Source organism: Lepisma saccharinum, chromosome 8 (genome assembly GCF_977018435.1).
Source record: "Lepisma saccharinum chromosome 8, izLepSacc3.1, whole genome shotgun sequence".
Lineage (NCBI taxonomy): Eukaryota > Metazoa > Arthropoda > Insecta > Zygentoma > Lepismatidae > Lepisma > Lepisma saccharinum.
In genome coordinates, this window is record NC_139236.1 from 77,352,443 (window position 1) to 77,373,631 (window position 21,189).

At 38.5% G+C, this 21,189-nt stretch overlaps 1 protein-coding gene across 2 annotated transcripts; it reads left to right on the forward strand.

The window, feature by feature from the left end:
- Positions 1–1,976: 1,976 nt before the first annotated feature.
- LOC145991559 (venom allergen 5-like) lies at positions 1,977–19,935 on the forward strand. Of its 2 annotated transcripts, XM_083127599.1 has the most exons (6): positions 1,977–2,257; positions 6,151–6,318; positions 10,929–11,013; positions 13,965–14,097; positions 15,921–16,156; positions 19,640–19,935. In XM_083127599.1, the coding sequence occupies exons 1-6, from the start codon at positions 2,120–2,122 to the stop codon at positions 19,840–19,842; spliced, it is 963 nt and encodes a 320-aa protein (XP_082983725.1). In that variant the 5' UTR covers positions 1,977–2,119; the 3' UTR covers positions 19,843–19,935. The 2 variants fall into 2 exon arrangements, with proteins under 2 accessions (XP_082983725.1, XP_082983726.1); XM_083127600.1 differs by lacking the exon at positions 6,151–6,318.
- The last annotated feature ends 1,254 nt before the right edge of the window (positions 19,936–21,189 follow it).

The following is a 21,189-nucleotide window of genomic DNA, read 5'->3' on the forward strand; positions in this document are numbered from 1 at the left end:
CCACGTAAATTCATCGTCTGTTGCAATGGATACGACAGCGCTCCTAGCGACACATTGATGTCAATTATCGTTTTCCGGGTCACGTCGCAAAGGAAGGCGTGGCCTACACCCACGTACGCTACAGTGAAGGTCACGTGCTAGCAGAGAGAGGAGGGGAGAGTGCAATGGATTTGAGTGCTGATTCGGGGCTGCTTCCGTTGCGTCGCGTTCGATCTCTCGTGTTGTTCTGTAGTGTTTTGGTGGCTTTCATTCGCTATGTTTGAGTGAGTTTGGCAGGGTTGATGTTCGAACAGAAATTGATGAAGGACATAGACTGTCAATTACAAGACACAATGAATTTGTCCGAAAAAATAGGCATATATTAAATAGAATTATCGATTGCTTAAAATTCTGTGGTCGACATGAACCTGCTCTACGAGGACATAATGAAAGAGAACAATCTTTAAACAGAGGCCTCTTCCCGGATTTATAATCCCTTCATAGAAGAGGGAAAACTAAAGAGGGAACTTCGTGTTCTTTATTGTAGTGAAGAGTTGAAAAACAAACTCTATCAGTAGATTGCATTCATTTTTTATTTAAAATTATTTAGAGGGTACCTTTTCAGAAACAGTAAAAATGACAAACATAGTTTTAATAACTCCAGTGGCAACAGCTGAATCTGAACGATGTTTCAGCACATTGAAGCGTATTAAAACCTGCTTAAGAAATGCAATGGGACAAGACAGACCAAATGCCTTGGCACTTGCTTACAATAGAGATAGAATACATTTCAAACATAGAGGGCTTCAACGAAAAAGTAATAACAAAATTTGCTGAGCAGAAGAACAGGAGTCAACGTTCGTAGAAAGGTATGTTTCACAACAATACCTGCTTCTTTTGTAATCATGTGAATTGTCATTATATTTTAAATTCTTTAAAAAAATAAGTCCAGTTTTGTAGTTTAGAAGAAGATAAATACCCATTTTTTTTGTAATTCATGTAATTTGTCATTGCATTTTAAATTCTTTCAAAAAAGTAAGTCCAGTTTTGTAGTCTAGAAGAAAAAAAATACATTTTTTTTTGTAATTCATGTGAATTGTCATTATTTTTTAAATTCTTTAAAAAATAAGCCCCGGCCAAATTTGAGGCCACGAGACGCCACTGACGTATCCATTAATTTTAAAAGAAACATTCACTCCTTGTTTTCTGGCCTCCCCGACGGCACAGTGGTAGCGTCGTTGCCTTTTAATCAAGGGGTCCCGGGTTCGATACCCGTTGGAGGCTCATAGTGGTTCGGATCCCACTTTAAACTGTAGGTCCAGTCCCGATTAGCCTTACTGTGCATAAAGTGGACTTAAAACATCAAACCAAGTCAACCTTGTTTTCTGCCCAATGAGCAGGTTCTTCACTCTTACATTCACATTGTAAATCTTGACTTGAGAAATGACATCACAAGACGTCAATTTTCGCTGCCATCCGTCTACCGCCAAAAAATACGATGACTGTTAAAGTATTGACAATTGTTGTATAATTAACCTAATTAATGTAAAGTTAGAGGTTCAGATTTTAAAAAAAAGATCACACAATTGCATTTTATAATCATTCTATATCTTTATGCAAGATAAATTATTCAAATTTAAAGCAGAGTACTTTCTTATGTCATGTGCTAGGTAGCAACATGCTCTCACGAAAAAATCAGTTTCGTTCCGTATTTATAAATTAACATACAAACTGTTAAATTATAACGGTAGAATATTGTATATTTTTCGGTAATTTGGAACAACAGTGCACACAGAACACTTTTTTTTTATGTTAAACCTTTACTGCATTACTCTGTAGTCATTTGTTATTTCAGTCCATTCCACCAGATGGCTCTGTACAAACATTTTCTTAATCTTAAAGCAAAATACGAAATGGTACATCCAGTTTCTTTGAAATTCAAAAAATCATTTTTAAATCTAAAACAGCAGCATTAACATTAATGTGTAGAACTTTTACTCACATTGTGTGTATTTGTGTGAAACAGGTTCCACACCTGTTAGTACATTACATGTGTTTTTAATCGTGAACAGATATTGTCTTGAATTCTTTATTTCAAGATAAGAGAAACAGTTGATTGACTAAAATAGTTTCTTCAAACATGTGGCTTCCGTATGTCCTCATATGCATCCTGTCTAGCAATGTTGTGGCTGAGTGCCAATTTGGAAACAATTTTACACGCGACTACTTCTGTGACTTGGATTGTGAAGATGACGAACATCCACTTTGTAAATTCATAGTAAGTATATGATTTTAATATTGTGTAGTTTCTTAATGTAATCTAACGTGTGATAATGTAACATCAGGTGTTAGCTGGAAAAAATACCTTCCAGGAAATACGCAAATTGGAGGATTCTGACCGCAAGATGATTTATAAGGAGTCAATCCAACATTGTCACTTCTTTTTTATTTATTTTTTATTTTGTTTTTAGAAAGCCTTGGCCGGAAGGGTTTACGACAACCCCTCAAAATGTAACACACCAAAAGTGCAACGATAACACATTTTTCGAAGTCATCAACTTGAAATATGTTGATCAGTTGTAATGAATAAGTTTCCTTAGAATAAAGAATATCACTATGAGAGAGATATGGGTATCAGTTCATTATATCGGACACACATTACAATCGAATATTTTGTGTTTCTCATGGTTCGTACTTACGAATTGTGTATTGCGGAACATAGTTGAAGGTGCCATTATGCTTTTTACACGAAAATAACTTCGATTTTTCACATTACGAGTAATTATTTTGGTTCCTTTCTTCCGTTGCGGAACATACAATATGGCGCGCACAGCTGTGGATCATCGCGCGTCGTGCTTGTGTTTTGTCGAGTTGGAGTGGGTATGCAGTGTTTCAACCTTCTTAACCGAAAAATACCTACTTTCGTGTTCATTATGTCATCACAAACCATTGACGGATAGCCCCCAAAAAAAAACATTCACGATAGCCCCACGAACCATTGACGGATAGCCCCAAAAACCATTTACGGATAGCCCCAAAAACCATTGACGGATAGCCCCACGAACCATTGACGGATAGCCCTAAAAACCATTCACGATAGCCCCAAAAACCATTCACGGATAGCCCTAAAAACCATTCACGATAGCCCCAAAAACCATTCACGGTAGCTCCACGGACCATTTCCGGCAAGGTTAGGTTACGTTGGGTTAGGTTAGGTAAGCATAGTTTGAAAAAATCTCTTAAAAAAAGGCACGTTTGGAAACACAGGCGAGACCGCGTGACTTTCGACGCTCGCGCCAACTGCAGGTACATAATGGAAACAACGGCATAATGTTGTCGCTCTACAGAAAATGCAAGTTCCTTACATAAAAAGTGATTATTTCTTGTTCTGCAGCATTCTATGGTGAAGTTTTCAGTTTCCGCGAAAGAAAATACCTCGAAGAACTTTGACAATGCTACAGAAACTGATTTCCGTAAGTAGTTTCTCCTGTAAATTTGAAGAAAAGTGTCTCCGATATAACGAACTGTTACCGAGATGTGGATCAAAATCTCCTGCCTTTGGATTTCATTTGCCTGAAGAAAATATGGAAATATGACAAGATCTAACATAAGCAAATGTAGCTGACAAAATCTAAAATAAATTAATCTTAGGCTTCATATGGATTTCATGCTAGTAATGTTGCTATTAGAGCACAAAAACGCGTTACCAATCCAGGTTAACATCTAATGTTCACTAAATGGGGCTACAGAGGAAAAGCAGATTTCCCCTAGTGAGGGAAGTAACATAAACATAGAGAGAGGGGGAGGGATGGAGAGGTTGAACGACATGCAGAATGAGGAGATAAGAGATAGAAAGAGAGAGGGGATGAGGGAGAGGACAGGGTCCGGATTTTGATGACATTTCATCTTTTAACTGGTGCAACGTAGACATTGCTAACTAGTACAGAAATTCTGAACACCCTCCTCAGGTTGAAGAAATGTAATTTTTTTGGATCATTTTTCGGTCATTTTTATTTTTTTATATTTTTCGGTAATTTTTTAAAATTTTGCTTCATTTTTAGGTCATATTTTAAAAATTTTGCGTCATTTCTAGCTCATTTTTTTGAAAATTTTGTGTCATTTCATGCTGAAACAAGAAGTTCAACAATTTCTGTTTTGTCTGAATGTTATCTTGCGGTACTTATTCTGTGTTTAACTACCAGCGCAACAAAGCCTGTCTGAAAATCGCGAAATGCAACATTGTCGAGTTTCTTATTCATAGTCCGTACAACACACCAAGGTGAAGAAGCAATTGTTAAATAGTTTGTCTTGGAATATATATATACTATTTTCAATAAGCAGATTGAGTTTTGTACGAATTTTTGGGTAATTTTTCAAAGATTTTACGTCATTTTACAGGATTTTTGTTGTCATTTTAAAGGTCATTTTTCAAAGATTTTTAAATCATCAAGATCTGGGCCCTTAATTCGCAAGAAGCGAGACGAAGGAAAATGATGGGTTCAGAGCACAAGTGGAAATTGAGTTACATGTATAACCGCAAAGTATCAAAATTTCAATGTTAGAAGTAAGTATGAAGAGCGACTAGCGATAGCCTAAGACACTTGGGATATATATATGCTCAGAGCGCCAAACCTGACCTACCTAACCTATCCACGTAGGCACATTATAGTAGAAATAAGCACGTAAGTAGGTTAGGTAGGTTAGGTTTAGTTTATTTAAGCTATTATCTGCATACGTGGATAGGTTAGGCAGGTCGGGTTTGATTCTGTTAGCATGCATTTCCAAGTTGCTAAGGCTGTCGCTAGCCGCTCGTGTAAGTATCTCCTAAGCTTCAAATTTTTGCTCACAGAGGCACCACTGTGCTTGTGCTCCAACAGCTAAACATAGTAATAAGTGATCAAATGTATCTTTTTCTCAAAACAGTCTGGAGTGGAGTTACGCCACTTGTAGTCCGAGTCCCCTAAATATAAATGCACATAGTTACGGAGACGGGGAGGGAAGGGTTAGAGAAGGCAAATGTAATATACAAGGACATATATTATATAATATATATGAGGAACCTCTGGAGCGAGCGAACGATTGATTTGTTGTTTTAAGTCCACTTTATGCACTGTAAGGCTAATCGGGACTGGACATACAGTTTAAAGTGGGATCCGAACCACTATGTGCCTCCACAAGGTATCGAACCCGGGACCCCTTGATTACAAGGCGACGACGCTACCACTGCGCCATCGAGGAGGCACAAGTATCTGCGCTAATGGTAATGCGAGAAGGCTCCACCAATGAACACGTGAGAGGGAACGGGATTGAGTGGAGGGAAGGAAGCGACTGCAGTACCAGGCTTCGCAGCAGCGTGTACTGTTTCGCTCCGCCCACTCGATTTCTCTGCCGTTATGCGCGGCTTTGCTCCATAGATTCCCAGTATAGAGCACGGAAAGGAAAGATGGAAACCATAATACAGAAAATATGAAAGAGAGAAACAGTCATACAGAGAGCAAGAGTGGGTGAGAGAGAGAGAGAGAGAGATAGAGAGAGAGAGAGAGAGAGAAAGAGAGAAAGAGAGAGAGGAAAGGAATATGGGAACAATACTACAGAAACAGAGAGAGGGAAGTACAAAGTGAGAGAGAGAAGATAATGATAGACAGAGTAATACATAGTAATACATATAGAAGGAGTGAGTGAGTGTGTGTGTGTGTGTGTGTGTGTGTGTGTGTGTGTGTGTGTGTGTGTGTGTGTATGTGTGTGAGAGAGAGAGAGAGAGAGGAAAGGAATATGGGAACAATACTAGAAACAGAGAGATAGAAGATAATGATAGAAAGAGTAATACATATAGCAGGAGTGAGAGTGCGTGTGTGTGTGAGAGAGAGAGGGGGGGACGGGGAAGATACGCATAGTGAGAAAGGGAAGAGAAGCATAAATACCGAGATGCAAGGAGGGGGAAGAAAAGAGTGATCCAACAAAATGCAATATATAAAATGATATCGTTATTGAAAGCAAGCACAGGAAAATACAATAGCAAGTCAAGTTGCAGCTTTAAAGAAGCAAATTAGTATGGAGAAAAATAGAAACATGGATGCTAAAACGGCAAGAGAGACAAAGAAGCATAGATAGAGAGAGAGAGAGAGATACGATCATGTTATCCGTAAAGTACACTTCTAATGCATTTTTCAGATGAAAAACCTGGAGCTTTATTGCGCTTCTGTCTACGGCAGTATGAAGCCATCGCTCAGAACAAGGATTCTTGATTTGCACAATGACGTGAGGAAGGCAGCTGCCCTAGGAGAACTTACTGGGAGAGATTCAATGCCCTTGCCCTACGCGCAGGACATGGAAGCAATGGTAAATATGAACGCCTTTGGTAGATATGATTTGAAACTATAGTGTGTCTGGAAATTATTATCCAGACTACAATTATTTAGATTTAGTTTATTTAAGCTATTATCTGCATACGTGGATAGGTTAGGTAGGAAATAATTGAGGAGATTACAAAAAAATATTGCATGTAGAGCATTGAACTCTCGTTAATGAAACGAACGAAGTTTTTTTATATACTAATGTGTGTACCATGGGTGAGACGGCACACATTGCGCGAGTTCCGAAAGTCTTAACGAAACGAACGCATTCAACAAAAATAACTTGGCTCGTGAATCTGGTGAAACCAGTTATTTTACAGACTTATGGGACACTCTAGGTGAAAGAGCAGGAGCAGCGTTTTGTTTAGAGAAAGTTTCCGCATGGCGTCAGCGGAAGGAATGTCCTTATGGCAAAAATAAACTCTACTGGACACTGTTACTCATTTTAATCACATTCTAAGAACGGTTAAGGCATATTCATTTTGAGCATGTTGCTTTAATATCGCTATCTGTTAAAATTATAATACATTTTCCGAACTAGTGCAGTTTGAATCCATCACCACACGCGTTGTCTGGAAGCAGCAGACGATTCTCACCGAACAAACCAGCCTCCTGGCCCGTGCGTTTGGTGAATCTCGTTCTTTCACGAGACGCACGGAATGCGACTTGTGGGACAGCATAATGAACCTCACGAAACGCACGGAAGCACTTATGGGACAGCCAGTTACCATAACTCGTTTAACGCGACTTTAGGAACAGCCCATTGACACGATATTCAAGTTCTTGCCACACTCGTATCAACATGGCCCTGTCGATAGTGTCTATCGTTGCGATGATACGCTCCTTTAGGGCTGCGATAATCACTCTGCATAGGTGGGACGAATACCTGATGAAACTCCAATAAAAAGAAGCCACACGGTGTAAGGTCCGGTGATATTTGGTGCCACAGCAGCTGAACAAAACACTGTGAGTGATGTGTCGCCTAGTGGCAGGAATGTGAACTACGCACAAACTGTTTCCGTTCCTCGTTCGTTCTGGTACAGTCACGGACAATTCTAGGTTGTAATGAATGCATTGACTTTCAATGGAATCGTTACAACCCAGCACTGTCCGTGATTGTACAATAATCTACTTGCAATAGATTTTGTAACCCCTCAATAATTATTTCTGAAACACTTGGCATTTACTTAGCTTTGTTTTGCAAATGATTTCGGTAGTCGGTGGTGCCAAGCAGTAAGGGATTGTGGAGGAGCTTGAGGGGCTTCAACCCGTTGTTAAAATCCACAAAGACAGTTTCAATAAAAAGGAGAAATGGCTTTGAAAAGGCCCAAGAACGGAAGAAAATGTAGGCCCTGGAATGAATTGAAATCAGCTAATCATCTCACAGACACTGAGAAACAGTTCTACCTAAACTAAAGGTCGTCGCACAACAGTCTTTCCCATACAGCACACACATATCCCGGACGTCTATAGTGGAACCACGAGCAAAACAACCTGCGCAGACCCGCGGCTCCTGTGCACCGTACCCCAGCGAGTAGGGGAGGGGGAGAGTGGACCATGATTCCTTATGGCCCGAGGTGGAGGGAAGAAGGAAAAGCTGCGAGGGGACTTCTCGTTGCAAGGTTTTTTTCCTTGTGGTCGATCTATAATGGATCTTCTCTGGATACCCATGCCGAAATTTTGGATATCCATAGGATGTTCCGGAATGTCCAGTAGACATCCGTAGGACGTCCCCTGGATATCCATATGTCCGTCCAGGGGACGTCCATAGGATATCCAGGAGGGACGTGTTTTGGACAATCTGTGGATCATTTTGGATGTGTTTTGGACATTATATGGATGACTTTTGGACATGAGTTCACGTGATTTTCTGGATGTTTTTATTTCATTGTGGATAAGGATATATTCTGGACTAAAATTTTACCTAATCTGGACATTATGCTGATATTTTTTGCACATATTTTGGATACGAAAATAACATTCCTGGACTAGATTTACACAAATCGAAGACATCGAGTACACATATGCTTATAACAAGCACCCCACTCTCTCTCTCTCTCTCTCTCTCTCTCTCTTTCTTTATCTCTCACTCACTCACTCACACACTTACCCACACAAATTCACACACACACACGTATCTACACATCCGAAAACTGCCGTTGTGTTCGAGACGAGACACAAATAAAGCCTAGTAGCAACTTTCACCTGCTTGGCGCGCATGCGTGACTCGCTGAAAAGACAATGGGCCTACGGGCAACGCAATTCCTGTGAGAGATGTTTTTAATTTACGATTTATTTCTGCATCACAGTTTGAATCCTAACATAATTAACTTGAGACTAGATGCTAGAATGAATCTTTACACGAATATCAAAACATTTTTGTCAAATTTGTGTTAACACGTGGACGTAATACCACATATCCCATGAATATCCAGAACGGGACGTCCTATGGATATCCAGGATGGGAGATTCTCTGAATATCTAGGACGGGATATCCCATATACGTCCCATGGATATCTCATTCTGGATATCCAGATCGGGACATCCATTGGACGTCTTATGGACGTCCCTTGGAGAAGTGTGTATGGGTTTATGGACTACGGTCTGGTATTCGTTGGGTGACAGTTGGTCAATACCTCGAATCCCCTCAGGAATGTTTTGCTGCTTTGGAGATGGGAGTCCGCGTTCACAATCTCGGTCATTATGGAGATGTGGTCAGCACCAGGCTCCCGCCGTCTTTACCTGCCAGGGTTTCCATCAGGTATCACTTTTGCCAGTGCTTTTTTTTCTGGGAAGAAAGGTTCCGGTACTCTTGAAACTCGTTCGATATTGAGTTCATCATAAGAAGTACACAAAATATTGTGGTATGCTAAAAAGGTGCCTGTACGGTGTACCATTGCGTACCACCACAAAAAAGCACTGCATTTTCTAAGAGGCGGCAGAACAGATTTGTGCAGGTACAGTCACAGGTAAAAAAAAAAATAGTACACCTAGATCCTAAAATACTCGCTTTCTTGCAAGGTGTTATGTATGCTGCCTAATTATACGGCGGTGGTAGAAGTTGCCATTGAAAATTTATCGTCGAAGTGTTCGGGAACTCTCGTAACGCTTTGCAGGGAAGTGATATACAAGTGGATTATATATATAAAAAAACCCACTCATTTTTCTTAATACTTTAAATAAGCAATAGAGTATTAATGTAGAAGGAGAGAGAAATTAGAATTTAATAGAGTATTTAGTTAAAGATTATATTACAATTTAGTTAAACTTTTACGTTATATCGTGTTATGCTAGGTGCTAGTTTTCAGAAGTTGAGGTAATTTTCATCTAGCAAAGGGAGACATCTATCGGGGTGTTTGGCTTTTATTTTCGGTTTGTTAGAATTTTACTTCACAGAGTAAATTACCACGTAGAGGGAGGGAGCTGTGGTTGCAGACCAAGGTGCAAGAATGCAGTGTCTATTTATACACCTTGTGTCCCGTCCGCAAGGCACAATTCAAAGCAATTTCATGATGAATTATCGGTGCTAGGTAACTTTATGTAATAATAGTATAATTGACGGTGAGCTACTATTAAATTAATAGATTTAACACCTAGTAGTCCTCAAGCAAGTTCCGCAACATCAGAGGGGTGGGGGAGGTAATAGCAAGTGATAAGCAAATGCTTGGAGAAACTTGCCACATGTCACGACAGATATTCTCGCTTAGCATTCTCCAGTGCTGATTTTACATGAATTAAAATTTCCTGATCATTTCTATTCTGTGGCCAGTTTTGTTTATTGTTTCCAATCGGAAACTTGCAAGTCCTCGAAAAAATTGCATTCATTTTGAATCACCCTGTATATATCGTATCAAACCCTAAGATTATATGTTTATTTTATTTAAGTCTCTCTGAACGCTTCACGTTGACCAGGGCATTCACTTGTTTTTCTCAGTTGTCTCAACCTCTGAGGCATGTTTACAATGCATTGTGTTGTGCCATGCAAACCTCCTGAGTATTCAGGAAACAGGTAATACTTCTGGTTATAGAGTCAGCGGTTTGCATGGTAGCAATTAAATAACACGATTCGGCATAGAGGAAGATCTCGATGGCCTGGTAATATAGAGGTGAGACAAGCTGAGAGGGATCCGACTTTTGGGATTAAGTTGAGAGAGAAGAGGTGGTCAGCAAGGCAGTAGGTCAGAAGTGGAACGACGCTCTGGTCGACGAATTGGAGAAGCTTACAGAGGACTTCGCTTATTTGATTCAGCTAAAGACTTCAGATAGACAGGTAATTATCCTAACACCCAGCCATGATTCAGGTTCAACGGTTCACAAAGCCCAACGAGTGACCATTGTCTTTTCTGTAGTTTAGTTCCTTAGTGTGATTTTGTACCTTTCGCATTGCCAAGCGTTAACTCGTCATGCCAATGACGAGTGGTCTCATCAAGAGGATGAATGATGAGTAGTTTACATCACCCATTGATTAATTGGTTAACAGTTTATGTATTCATAAGATCCCACGAACTTTAAGGTTCGTTACGATATTTATAGCTGGAACAGTCCTGGTGAACACTATGCACTGAAAACTCTTTCAAGACCACCTTTATTTTTCAGAGCTGGGATTCCACTCTAGAGATAATGGCGCAAACGTGGGCCGATCAGTGTGTGGCAATTTATGATGGATGCAGGAGAATCACTGGTGAGTTGTCATTACAGGCAGTAGCAGCTGTTTAATACACAGGCTGTTGCCGTACAACACAGGTAGACTACACCGTGTAGAGTTCGTCAAGACAACTTCTCTTCATAAATGTTTGTTCCCCGAGACCTCGTTTCAAAGCTACGATCTCTCAACAAGCCAAATCAGTTACCTGCATGTATGCAACCTCGCGTTACAGATTCATTCTTGACACTGAATAGGGTATATTTGTCAGCTATTGAGTAGGCTTACATGTTGCAAACTTTCATCCTAGAATACATCAAGAAGAATAAAGGGGTTACATTTACTCATTTCAAAAACTAATCTATTTAGAGTTACACTATTCAAAAAAGGCAACAGAGTTACAGTTACACATTTCAAAAACGTAACCGAGTTAAGGATATTCACTTAAAAAAGTAACCGAGTAAAGGATACTCATTTCAAAAACATAACCGAGTAAAGGATACTCATTTCAAAAAAGTAACAGAGTTAAGGATACTCATTTCAAAAAAAGTAACAGAGTTAAGGATACTCATTTTAAAAAAGTAACACAGTTAAGGATACTCATTTCAAAAACAGTAACCGAGTAAAGGATACTCATTTCAAAAACGTAACAGAGTAAATAATACTCAATTTAAAAAAAGTAACCGAGTAAAGGATACTCATTCTAAAAAAGTAACCGAGTAAAGGATACTCATTTAAAAAACGTAACCGAGTAAAGGATACTCATTTAAAAAAAGTAACAGAGTTAAGGATACTTATTTCAAAAACGTAACCGAGTAAAGGATACTCATTTTAAAAAAAAGTAACCGAGTAAAGGATACTCATTTTAATAAAGTAACCGAGTAAAGGATACTCATTTCAAAGACGTAACCGAGTAAAGGATACTCATTTTAATAAAAGTAACCGAGTAAAGGATTCTCATTTTAATAAAAGTAACCGAGTAAAGGACACTCATTTCAAAGACGTAACCGAGTAAAGGATACTCATTTTAATAAAAGTAACCGAGTAAAGGATACTCATTTTAAAAAAGTAACCGAGTAAAGGATAATCATTTTAAAAAGTAACCGAGTAAAGGATAATCATTTCAAAAACGTAACCGAGTAAGGGATACTCATTTTAATAAAAGTAACCGAGTAAAGGATACTCATTTCAAAGACGTAACCGAGTAAAGGATACTAATTTTAATAAAAGTAACCGAGTAAAGGATACTCATTTCAAAGACGTAACCGAGTAAAGGATACTCATTTTAATAAAAGTAACCGAGTAAAGGATACTCATTTTAAAAAAGTAACCGAGTAAAGGATACTCATTTTAATAAAAGTAACCGAGTAAAGGATACTCATTCCAAAGACGTAACCGAGTAAAGGATACTCATTTTAATAAAAGTAAGCGAGTAAAGGATACTCATTTTAATAAAAGTAACCGAGTAAAGGATACTCATTTCAAAAACGTAACCGAGTAAAGGATACTCATTTTAAAAAAAGTAACCGAGTAAAGGATACTCATTTCAAAAACGTAACCGAGTAAAGGATAATCATTTTAAAAAAGTAACCGAGTAAAGGATACTCATTTCAAAAACTTAACAGAGTAAGGGATACTTATTTCAAAAACGTAACCGAGTAATGGATACTCATTTTTAAAAAAGTAACAGAGTTAAGGATACTCATTAAAAAAAGTAACCAAGTTACAGTTACTAATTTAAACAAGTAACTAGAAGTAGTTACTGTTACTGGAAACATACAATTGTTACTTCGAAATACTGTTCAGTATAATTGTTTCCCTGTGAACTACACAGGACATAATATAAAAGGAATCAACGACTTCCACTCAAGTCGACAGCTTGCTTCAATATCTCGCGCGCAGGGACGTTTGTGTTAACTGAATACTAATCTTTCACCCGTGTACAGTTCATTAACGTCCTACAGCAAGTCCCTTTGTGAACATCCACCGACAGTCGCCATGTGCTCAAACAGTTCTTCATCCGAATAATACAGACGAAAAGTAGCTAACTTGCTGCAAACTTATAAACGCAACGAGATGGATATATTTCCTACGAAATGCTATGAGTAATAGACATTCGTTTTATTCCCTTGGCAATCAACTCCGCTCCTCCGTTCGAATTTCACCTTATTTCCTCCTATAAAGTTCCCTCTCTGATAATATTCGGACAAGATCTCCCCCCCCCCCCCCCATACACACACACCTGCAGAATCTGAACTTCAAGCACTGAGAAAGTATGATAATAATGTTATTTAAAACAAAGTTATGTTTTAAGGTTGTAATTCTTAAAATTCTTAAATTCTTAAATCAATCTTAAAATTTGACATATGACTGTGTAAAATATAATCTCAACTTAATGGTTTAAATAACGTACAGTTGCACATCACACATGGAGTTTGTTTGTTTTATTTACTTTACTTAATGTTGTTTTTCGGTCATTCTTGGTTATGGTGAGAAACGTTGAGTCATGCTAAAATAGCAGATAAATGGTTGTACTCTAAATACAACACTAGGAATGTACTACACTGTTACAAGTTAAGAGCAAATTTTACAATATTTTGTACTGTCGAAATTGAACAGTTTTGTCTGTTAAACTACATAAACTGGACACAACCAGTTTTTTTCGCGAGAGTAGGCGCTGTATAGTATGCTGATGTACAATTTGCTTGGTAATACTTATGCATGCCACTCTACAGCTTTGGTACATGTAAGAAAAACCTTCAAATTAAAATTTCAATATTTTATCTTGAATGAAGGCACATAATTATAAATTGCAGTTATGTGAACCATAAATATATTAATTACGGTATATGTAGTAGCTGTTAATACTTTAAGAAACGCTAGTCATATGGCATTGCAAATTAGCGGTTTTAGACCGTGTTATCACAATAGCTTGTGCAGTAATCAAAGGAAATAAGCGTGGATGAGTGTAAGTTTGTGTTTCATTACAGACACACTTGTAGCAGGTCAGAACATAGGAGAGCGTGACTTTGCAGGAACTGTTCCATCTCTTGCAGAGGACGTCATCGACGATTGGATAGAGGAACGAAGGAAATTTGTGTTTGCAGATGTTTATTTACCGTAGTAAGTATACAAGTGTGTGCGTGTGTTCGTAAGTTATATTCTTCATTTATTTATTGCTAATAAATCCATTGGTACCACAAGAACGGTGGAACATTTTCAATCATTCAACTTGCATTTGTCTCGCTTTACATTGCTTTTTGACTCGTCTATAAGACACAGAGGATGAAATTAGATGTCTGATAAATATGGCTTGGAAATTGATGAACTAAAAAATCTCGAAAAATGACCTATAGAATGACCTTAAAAATATTTAAAAAAATGTCCTAACAATAATTTCTGCTCTTAAAATGAAAACTTCATTTTTCCGCAAATTTCCAAAGAGCAATTGAGTAATTCAACAATTTGGTGGTTTTAAACTATAACTTTACCAATTTAATTATGAATTTACGACAATTATTATCTAATCCATTGCCAAACATTTTAGTTAAAATTAATATTGTGCTTTTCAATTCACCGTATTTTCTATTAATGGTGAACTGGATAAAAATACCATGTCAGGAAATTTAAATGTGCAAGCTACGCTAGCAAATGAAAAAAAATCAAAATAGAAACGATTTTTGCTGGTTCTAACTAAAGGGAAATGGTCTGATTACTGATTAAGCCCTACTAATAAAGAATAAATTACAAAGGAAGCACTTATGGGCAGGCATCAAGACTGTTATTTCAAAAATTGTGTTTGACATTTATCAGAAATTCGTTCGTTCGTTATTTTTAATTTTAAAGGAGAATGCGCTCTCACATAACTTAACAATAACTATATGAACGAAAGGTTGCAGTCATGCTCTTTACATACATTTCCATGCCTATTACATTGTCTAGTTCTAGACTGTAGACTATGGCTGTTTACTCGTAGATCTCATGTCGGATTCAAAATTATAGATACTTGAGTTTGGACTCCAATTAAAAATTAACCAGTAGACGTACAGTCAACGGCAAATTGTCCACCGCTATTTTCATTACTTTTTTTATTCTACATCCTGTGTTGTTTTAAGGAATGAAATAAGCATTGTTCTCTGCTTATTGACTTCTTTGTTTCAATTCATTGTCATCACATTGTGTAATTCAGACCGAATGAAAATGGTTGTGGACAATTCGCCTAACTGTTTGTTTCGCCGTTGGGGTACAAAAGAACGAGTTACATCAGCATTTAGCTTATTCAAATCTGCGTTAATCTATGCTAACCATGTTTTTCTCGAGTATGCCTTTTATTTTTTATCGCAGTGAGAACAAAAAAAGTGTATTTTTTTTAGTGTTGCAAACGATCGTACGCTTTGAAATTCTATAAATAAAAAAATGGTGCTCCGATCGTGAATAAATTTTAGTATGGCAGAAAGGTTTTAAACAAAATTCTTAATTTTCAGATTTTTAAAAAATTGTCAAAGAACAGTTCTTATCAATTTTGCGAAATAACTTTTTCTTGGTATTGGGTAGTCCAAAAAATACAATATTGGTCTTGATTTGAAGCTGTTTGCATCTGTTTTTAAAATTCATCATCATTGTCAATTCACATTGCAAAACCGATTTTACACAGATTTTTATCCAACGGAGTAAAGATGAACGTAGAACGTGGCAACACTGCACACAGCAATGTATGTTAAACCATGAAAACTGCGGGCTGTCACTGCGAGCATAGATTTTACGCAGAATTGAATAAGCTAAATTTTGATGGAACTCATCTTTATGTAGGTCTACTGGTTAATTTTTAATTGGAATCCAAACTCAAGTATCTATAATTTTTAATCCTACAGTACATCTTGGTAGCAACACATATGCCGTATGCAAATTGATTCTGTGCAATGCTTTAACAATATGACTGATTGCAGTTCCAAAACACAGAGGTTCACCCAGATGATTTGGGCCTCCACATGCAAGGTTGGATGTGGCTATTCCGTCTACAAGGAACACAATTCAAAGAGCAAGAAGTTCCTTCTAGTCTGCTACTACTTCCCTTCTGGCAACGTGGAGAATGGGACAATATATTCCAAAACTACACAGGAGGAGGATGTCTGCAAATCTTGTCCCAACAAGAAGTGTCTACCAAGCCTCGAAGGCCTCTGTGGTAAGTCTAAGGTGCGAGTCTGTTTCCAGTAAAAATACATCCGAACCGAAGTTTCAAGAAGAAATATCTAGAGCAGGCTTGATCATCTTGCTTGCACTCGTGGAGGTCAGATGCGCTCCGTGCTGTTCGTGCTTTCCGTCTGCACGATGTCCGTAAAGGACAAGCGTGGCAAAGTCCTCTGTACGGTTTCGCAGGATAATCAGGACTGGCCCTACAATAAATTTATGAATTATTTGTTTTTATTTTGAAGCTATTGTTTATTGACAAGATCTTCTAGACTGTGTTAAATTGTAAAGGATTTACTTTTAAGCACGGTTCTATATCATAACGCGCACATGGTAAAGCGACGTGCATTGCGAGGAAAATGAATGTCAGCCTATATTTTACACATATAACTTCATTTCAGTCAGTAATCGCCACTATATTCTGGCTTTCGAGACAGGATTATTTTAAATTTAAGGGACTGATAATTTCAAGTATTACCGGCACATATTGCGTGAACGCGATAAATTAAAACGGAAACTGTTTTTGTGGGAAAAAGCTTTACTGGACCTCCCCCAGAAAAATCTTGCCGACGCCCGTGAGCACAAGGAACAATAGTTCGTGTCTTTCCATTTAGCCGAATGGCCCAGAAGCGCACACCTAAGTAAAATTTTCGGCGAAAGGGGAATTTCCGTTTTGCCGAATCTCCTTTTTCGCCGAATATTTTGAATGAAGGAAATTTTCCCTCCACAGGGAAATTTCAGGTGTTTCCAAAGCGCCTCAGGTTTTTGGAACTCTAGAGAATCTGAGAAAACTCTGATAGCAAGAGTGTGTTCGTCTGTATGGTCAGTTGGTACATCTTGCATGCAAAGTATCTAGGACGGACGCTCCCCTTCTTGTCTTGCTTCCTTTCCAACAAGCGAGAAGACTTGTACAGTCAACGACGAAGTTAGTAATAAGGTGTGTCTTATACAGCGTATATTGGTACAATTGTAGGTTGAATTGTATCTTCTGCAAATATGTTGTATAAAGACTCTCACCGCTGTTAAGAAAAAAGCAACAGACCTACTTTTAAATCCAGTACCAGCTAACTGTAGACCAGCCGAACGAGAACAAGTCTGTGCGCAAGTAGTGACGCAAGACGGCTCCACCAATGAACAGTGAGAGAAACGGGATTGCGTAATGGACGACTGAAGTTACCAGATTTATTGCTTCACTCTGCAAGTGTTGCAAACTTTTGAGAAGGATAATACCGTACGCACATGGCAAACGGACCGTATTTTTGTCTCCAGGTCCGTAAGCTTGATTTAAGAATTTCGGTAACAGTTTCATAGATCGGAGACACATTTCTTCAATTTTACACAAGAAACTTCTTACGGAAATGAGCTTGTCTAAGGTTTACAACGTTCGTCGAGGTATTTTCTTCCATCGTGGAATATATTTGACCGGGAAATCATGTATTTTTCAAGCAAAATATCTCACCGACGCACAATTGCCATTGCTTTCATTTGCTTGCCCTACGACAACCGGATGCTGCGTACGTTTGATGACGTAAGCCCCTGTCAGTGTTTCAACCCCCCCTTCTTTTTTTACTATGCTTGCCTAACGTAACCAAACCTAACCTAAGCTTATCGGAAATGGTTCGTGGGGCTATCCGTGAATGGTTCCTGGGGCTATCCGTGAATGGTTCCTGGGGCTATCCGTGAATGGTTCCTGGGGCTATCCGTGAATGGTTCCTGGGGCTATCCGTGAATGGTTCGTGAGGCTATCCGTGTATGGCTCGTGGGGCTATCCGTCAGGTACCCGGGCTATCCGTCAGATACCCGTCCATAATGTATAATTTCCACTGGTGACGAACACGATAGTAGGTATTTTTCGGTGAAGAAGGTTGAAACACTGCATACCCACAACGTTAGTCAAGATCTGCATGCCATATTGTGTGTTCCGGAAGCGAAGAAAGGAATAAAAAAAAAAGCACTCAGAATGTGAAAAATTGTGTTTCTTTTCGTGTAAAAAGTATAATGCCACCTTGAACTATGTACCGCAATACACAATTGGTAAGTATGAACCATGCGAGACACAAAATATGCGATTTTATTGTGTATCCGATCTATGAAACTGTTACCAGAATTTCTTAGGGAAATATTAGGGATAAAACTGCAAGTGCAAATTTCGACAAGCCGTGCATTTAGCGTACGGACTAAGGTTTGGATCTTACGTCCGTACATGTCCCTCCTACTCCTCAGCCGCTTTGCACAGCCCTGCTCTACAGTTAGCTGGGACAGCGTATAGATTTTAAACCTACTGAAATCATCTTCTCCGGATGCGTATTCCACTTTACTCAGCGTATATGGAGGAAGGTTCAAGCATTGGGATTAGCAACTCTTTACAGGGAAGATGAGTGGGTCAGGTGGTGGATTCGGCGGGCTGCACTCCTGCCCCTCGTCCCGGTGGAAAATATAAGATTAGAGGACGTGTTCCTCTTTCTACAAGATGAAGCTCCGGAGGTGCCCAACAGAGATCCTTTCCATAAGAACTTGGTGGAAACTTGGGTCCACGACACATGTGCATTGTTACCCTCGTTAAGTACACATCGATATCAACTTAAGACAATTTTAAGTGTTTAAAAATAATTGAATAGTATTTGAAACTAATTTCCTATTGTATATAGTGTCAGAAATATTGTAGTAATAAGTAGTAAGCCAAATTTTCGTGTTATTGCCTGGACAGTTCATGGTTCTCTATTGATATAATGAATTTTTGACTTGGGTGAAATATTTTTCCCCCTTCAGTTCCTGAAATATCTCGCCAGAGGGAAAATTCCCTCGTCTCAGAAAATTTTGCTTAGGTGAGATATTTGTCTCTGGGGCATTCGGTGAAAGGGGAGGTAATAGTCAGTGGTAACGTCGTCGCCTTATAACCACTGCATAGTGGTTCGGATCCCACTTTAAACTGTACGTCCAGTCCCGATTAACCTATCTGTGCCTAAAGGGGACTTAAACAAAAAAAAATCAAGCAATAGTCAGCACGTTATTGTTTATAGCGGGGTTGTTAAAAGTCCAGGAATTTTAAATAAATTCAATTCCGGTCCAGGAGAGAAAACCAGCAAGCGTAAATGGGTTCTGGACGGTAAAGAACCTTTTTGTCTGTAAAGTGTTTCAATTCGGTCCAGGAACCTTTTTTCCCGATCAATTTAAATACGATCCGGGAACCTTTTTTCAATGAAACAACACGCCACTTGGACCGAAATTAAATTGTGCGAGAAAAAATTTCCGGTCCTGCAACGGTACCCAATAGAATCCATTAGAAATTATGTGTTCCTGAACCTTCAACAACCCTGGTTTATAGTTCAGACACCAGTGGCGCGCCCTGGCGTTCTATTGCAGACCATGACCCCACCCAAGTTTCCAAACGAGAGAATCGTCAAATGTCGTAAAGAATATTGCATAGCGTACGTCACTCGAAGGTAGAATCATATTTTGTTACCAATTCCTTTTAAAGGTGACGAAGATCCAAAGGTACCTGATCATGTAAGAATGCTGTATGAAGAAGAGGAGGAGGAAGAAGAAGAAGACGACAATTTGGAAGCTGCTTACACAGAATGTTTCAAGTACCAGGAGAAACCAACAGATGGTGGGAGTGCTTCATCATTGCAAGCAACACCCCTGTACGGAATCTGCTTCATATATTTTGGAGTACACTGAAAGCGACTTATACTTTAATTTTAAAGGACCCCGTAGGTGTACATTTATGTTTCTTTATTAGTAAAAATATATTATAAGATGTACGTCCTCTTTAACTTGTATTGTTATTCATTTCTTCAGTTTATACTTTACAAGCTTCACCAACTGAGGTGGTATGGTTTGGTATTCAACATATTCCCACTTATGTTATCGGCTTCTCTTCGCCTGTGACATCGAAATTGCAAAAGTGGAAACACTTAAATAGCCAATCAAAATTATGGTGGGTGATCCAGTTATATATAAAGTTCGATTATACTCACCGTCACGGATCAGTGCAAAGGCAAAATTCTAAAATTTCATATCATGTCTTACACATGCTCTCTGTGACGTCCCATATTAGCACGAACAACATCGAGAATATAGTGATGTTCTTGCCACACACAAGGACCATGGGTCAGATCCGTGTCATATGTATATATATATATATATATATATATATATATATATATATATATATATATATATAGGTTGTCCCAGAAGTCTTTCCCTGATTACAAACTTTATTCATATCCGCTATATGCAATGTAGAGATGTGAAAGTGGTGTCAAAATGTTGGAAAACTAACCAAGTTTATTTGTTGCAGGTTTCAGTAATATGGCTGTAGTGTAGCAGTGTCAGTGCCAAGGAATCCAGAATTAATGCTCCTGAAATCGGGTGGCATCTTTCCATAGAATGTTTCTTGGACTTGACAGGATTTGGGAATGAAGATAAATTCCATTTTTTAAATACCAACTTATTGATGGCAGATATTCTAGACGAAAGAATTCTGTACATTTGAAAGTTCCTCTGCACTGTTATTGGTGACCAGGTCTCGTGATACCAGAGAACATGCTGAGCTTTTTCCTGATTTGTGAACATTTTTGGTTTCCTGGGCACTGACACTGCTACACTACAGCCACGTTACTCAAACCTGCAACAAAAAACAACTTGGTTAGTTTTCCAACATTTTGGCACCACTTTCACATCTCTACCTTGCATATAGCGGATAGGGAAAGACTTCTGGGACACCCTGTGTATGTATGTATATATGTGTATGTATGTATATATATATATATATATATATATATATATATATATATATATATATATATATAAACTCACATACATACATTGGCGGCTATTTGGGGAGACCTGGGGGGCAGTTGCCAACGACCTATTTTCTTTGCCACTTTTACCCCCATACTATGGTCTCTTAATGCTTGTCTACTAAGAGAAAATAACCGCCCTCGCCCCCCCTCCCCTTTCCCAGTTTTGTCTCCCAATCGCCGATACCAGTCAGAAGTATTTCGATAGTTCTGAATTTCGCAA

Excerpts from the sequence above, each read along its gene's own strand:
- LOC145991559 (XM_083127599.1), top strand. The coding sequence starts at position 2,120 with ATGTGGCTTCCGTATGTCCTCATATGCATCCTGTCTAGCAATGTTGTG. Across the intron at positions 11,014-13,964 it reads TGGATGCAGGAGAATCACTG|ACACACTTGTAGCAGGTCAG; the intron begins GTGAGTTGTCAT and ends GTTTCATTACAG. Across the intron at positions 16,157-19,639 it reads AAGCCTCGAAGGCCTCTGTG|GTGACGAAGATCCAAAGGTA; the intron begins GTAAGTCTAAGG and ends TTCCTTTTAAAG.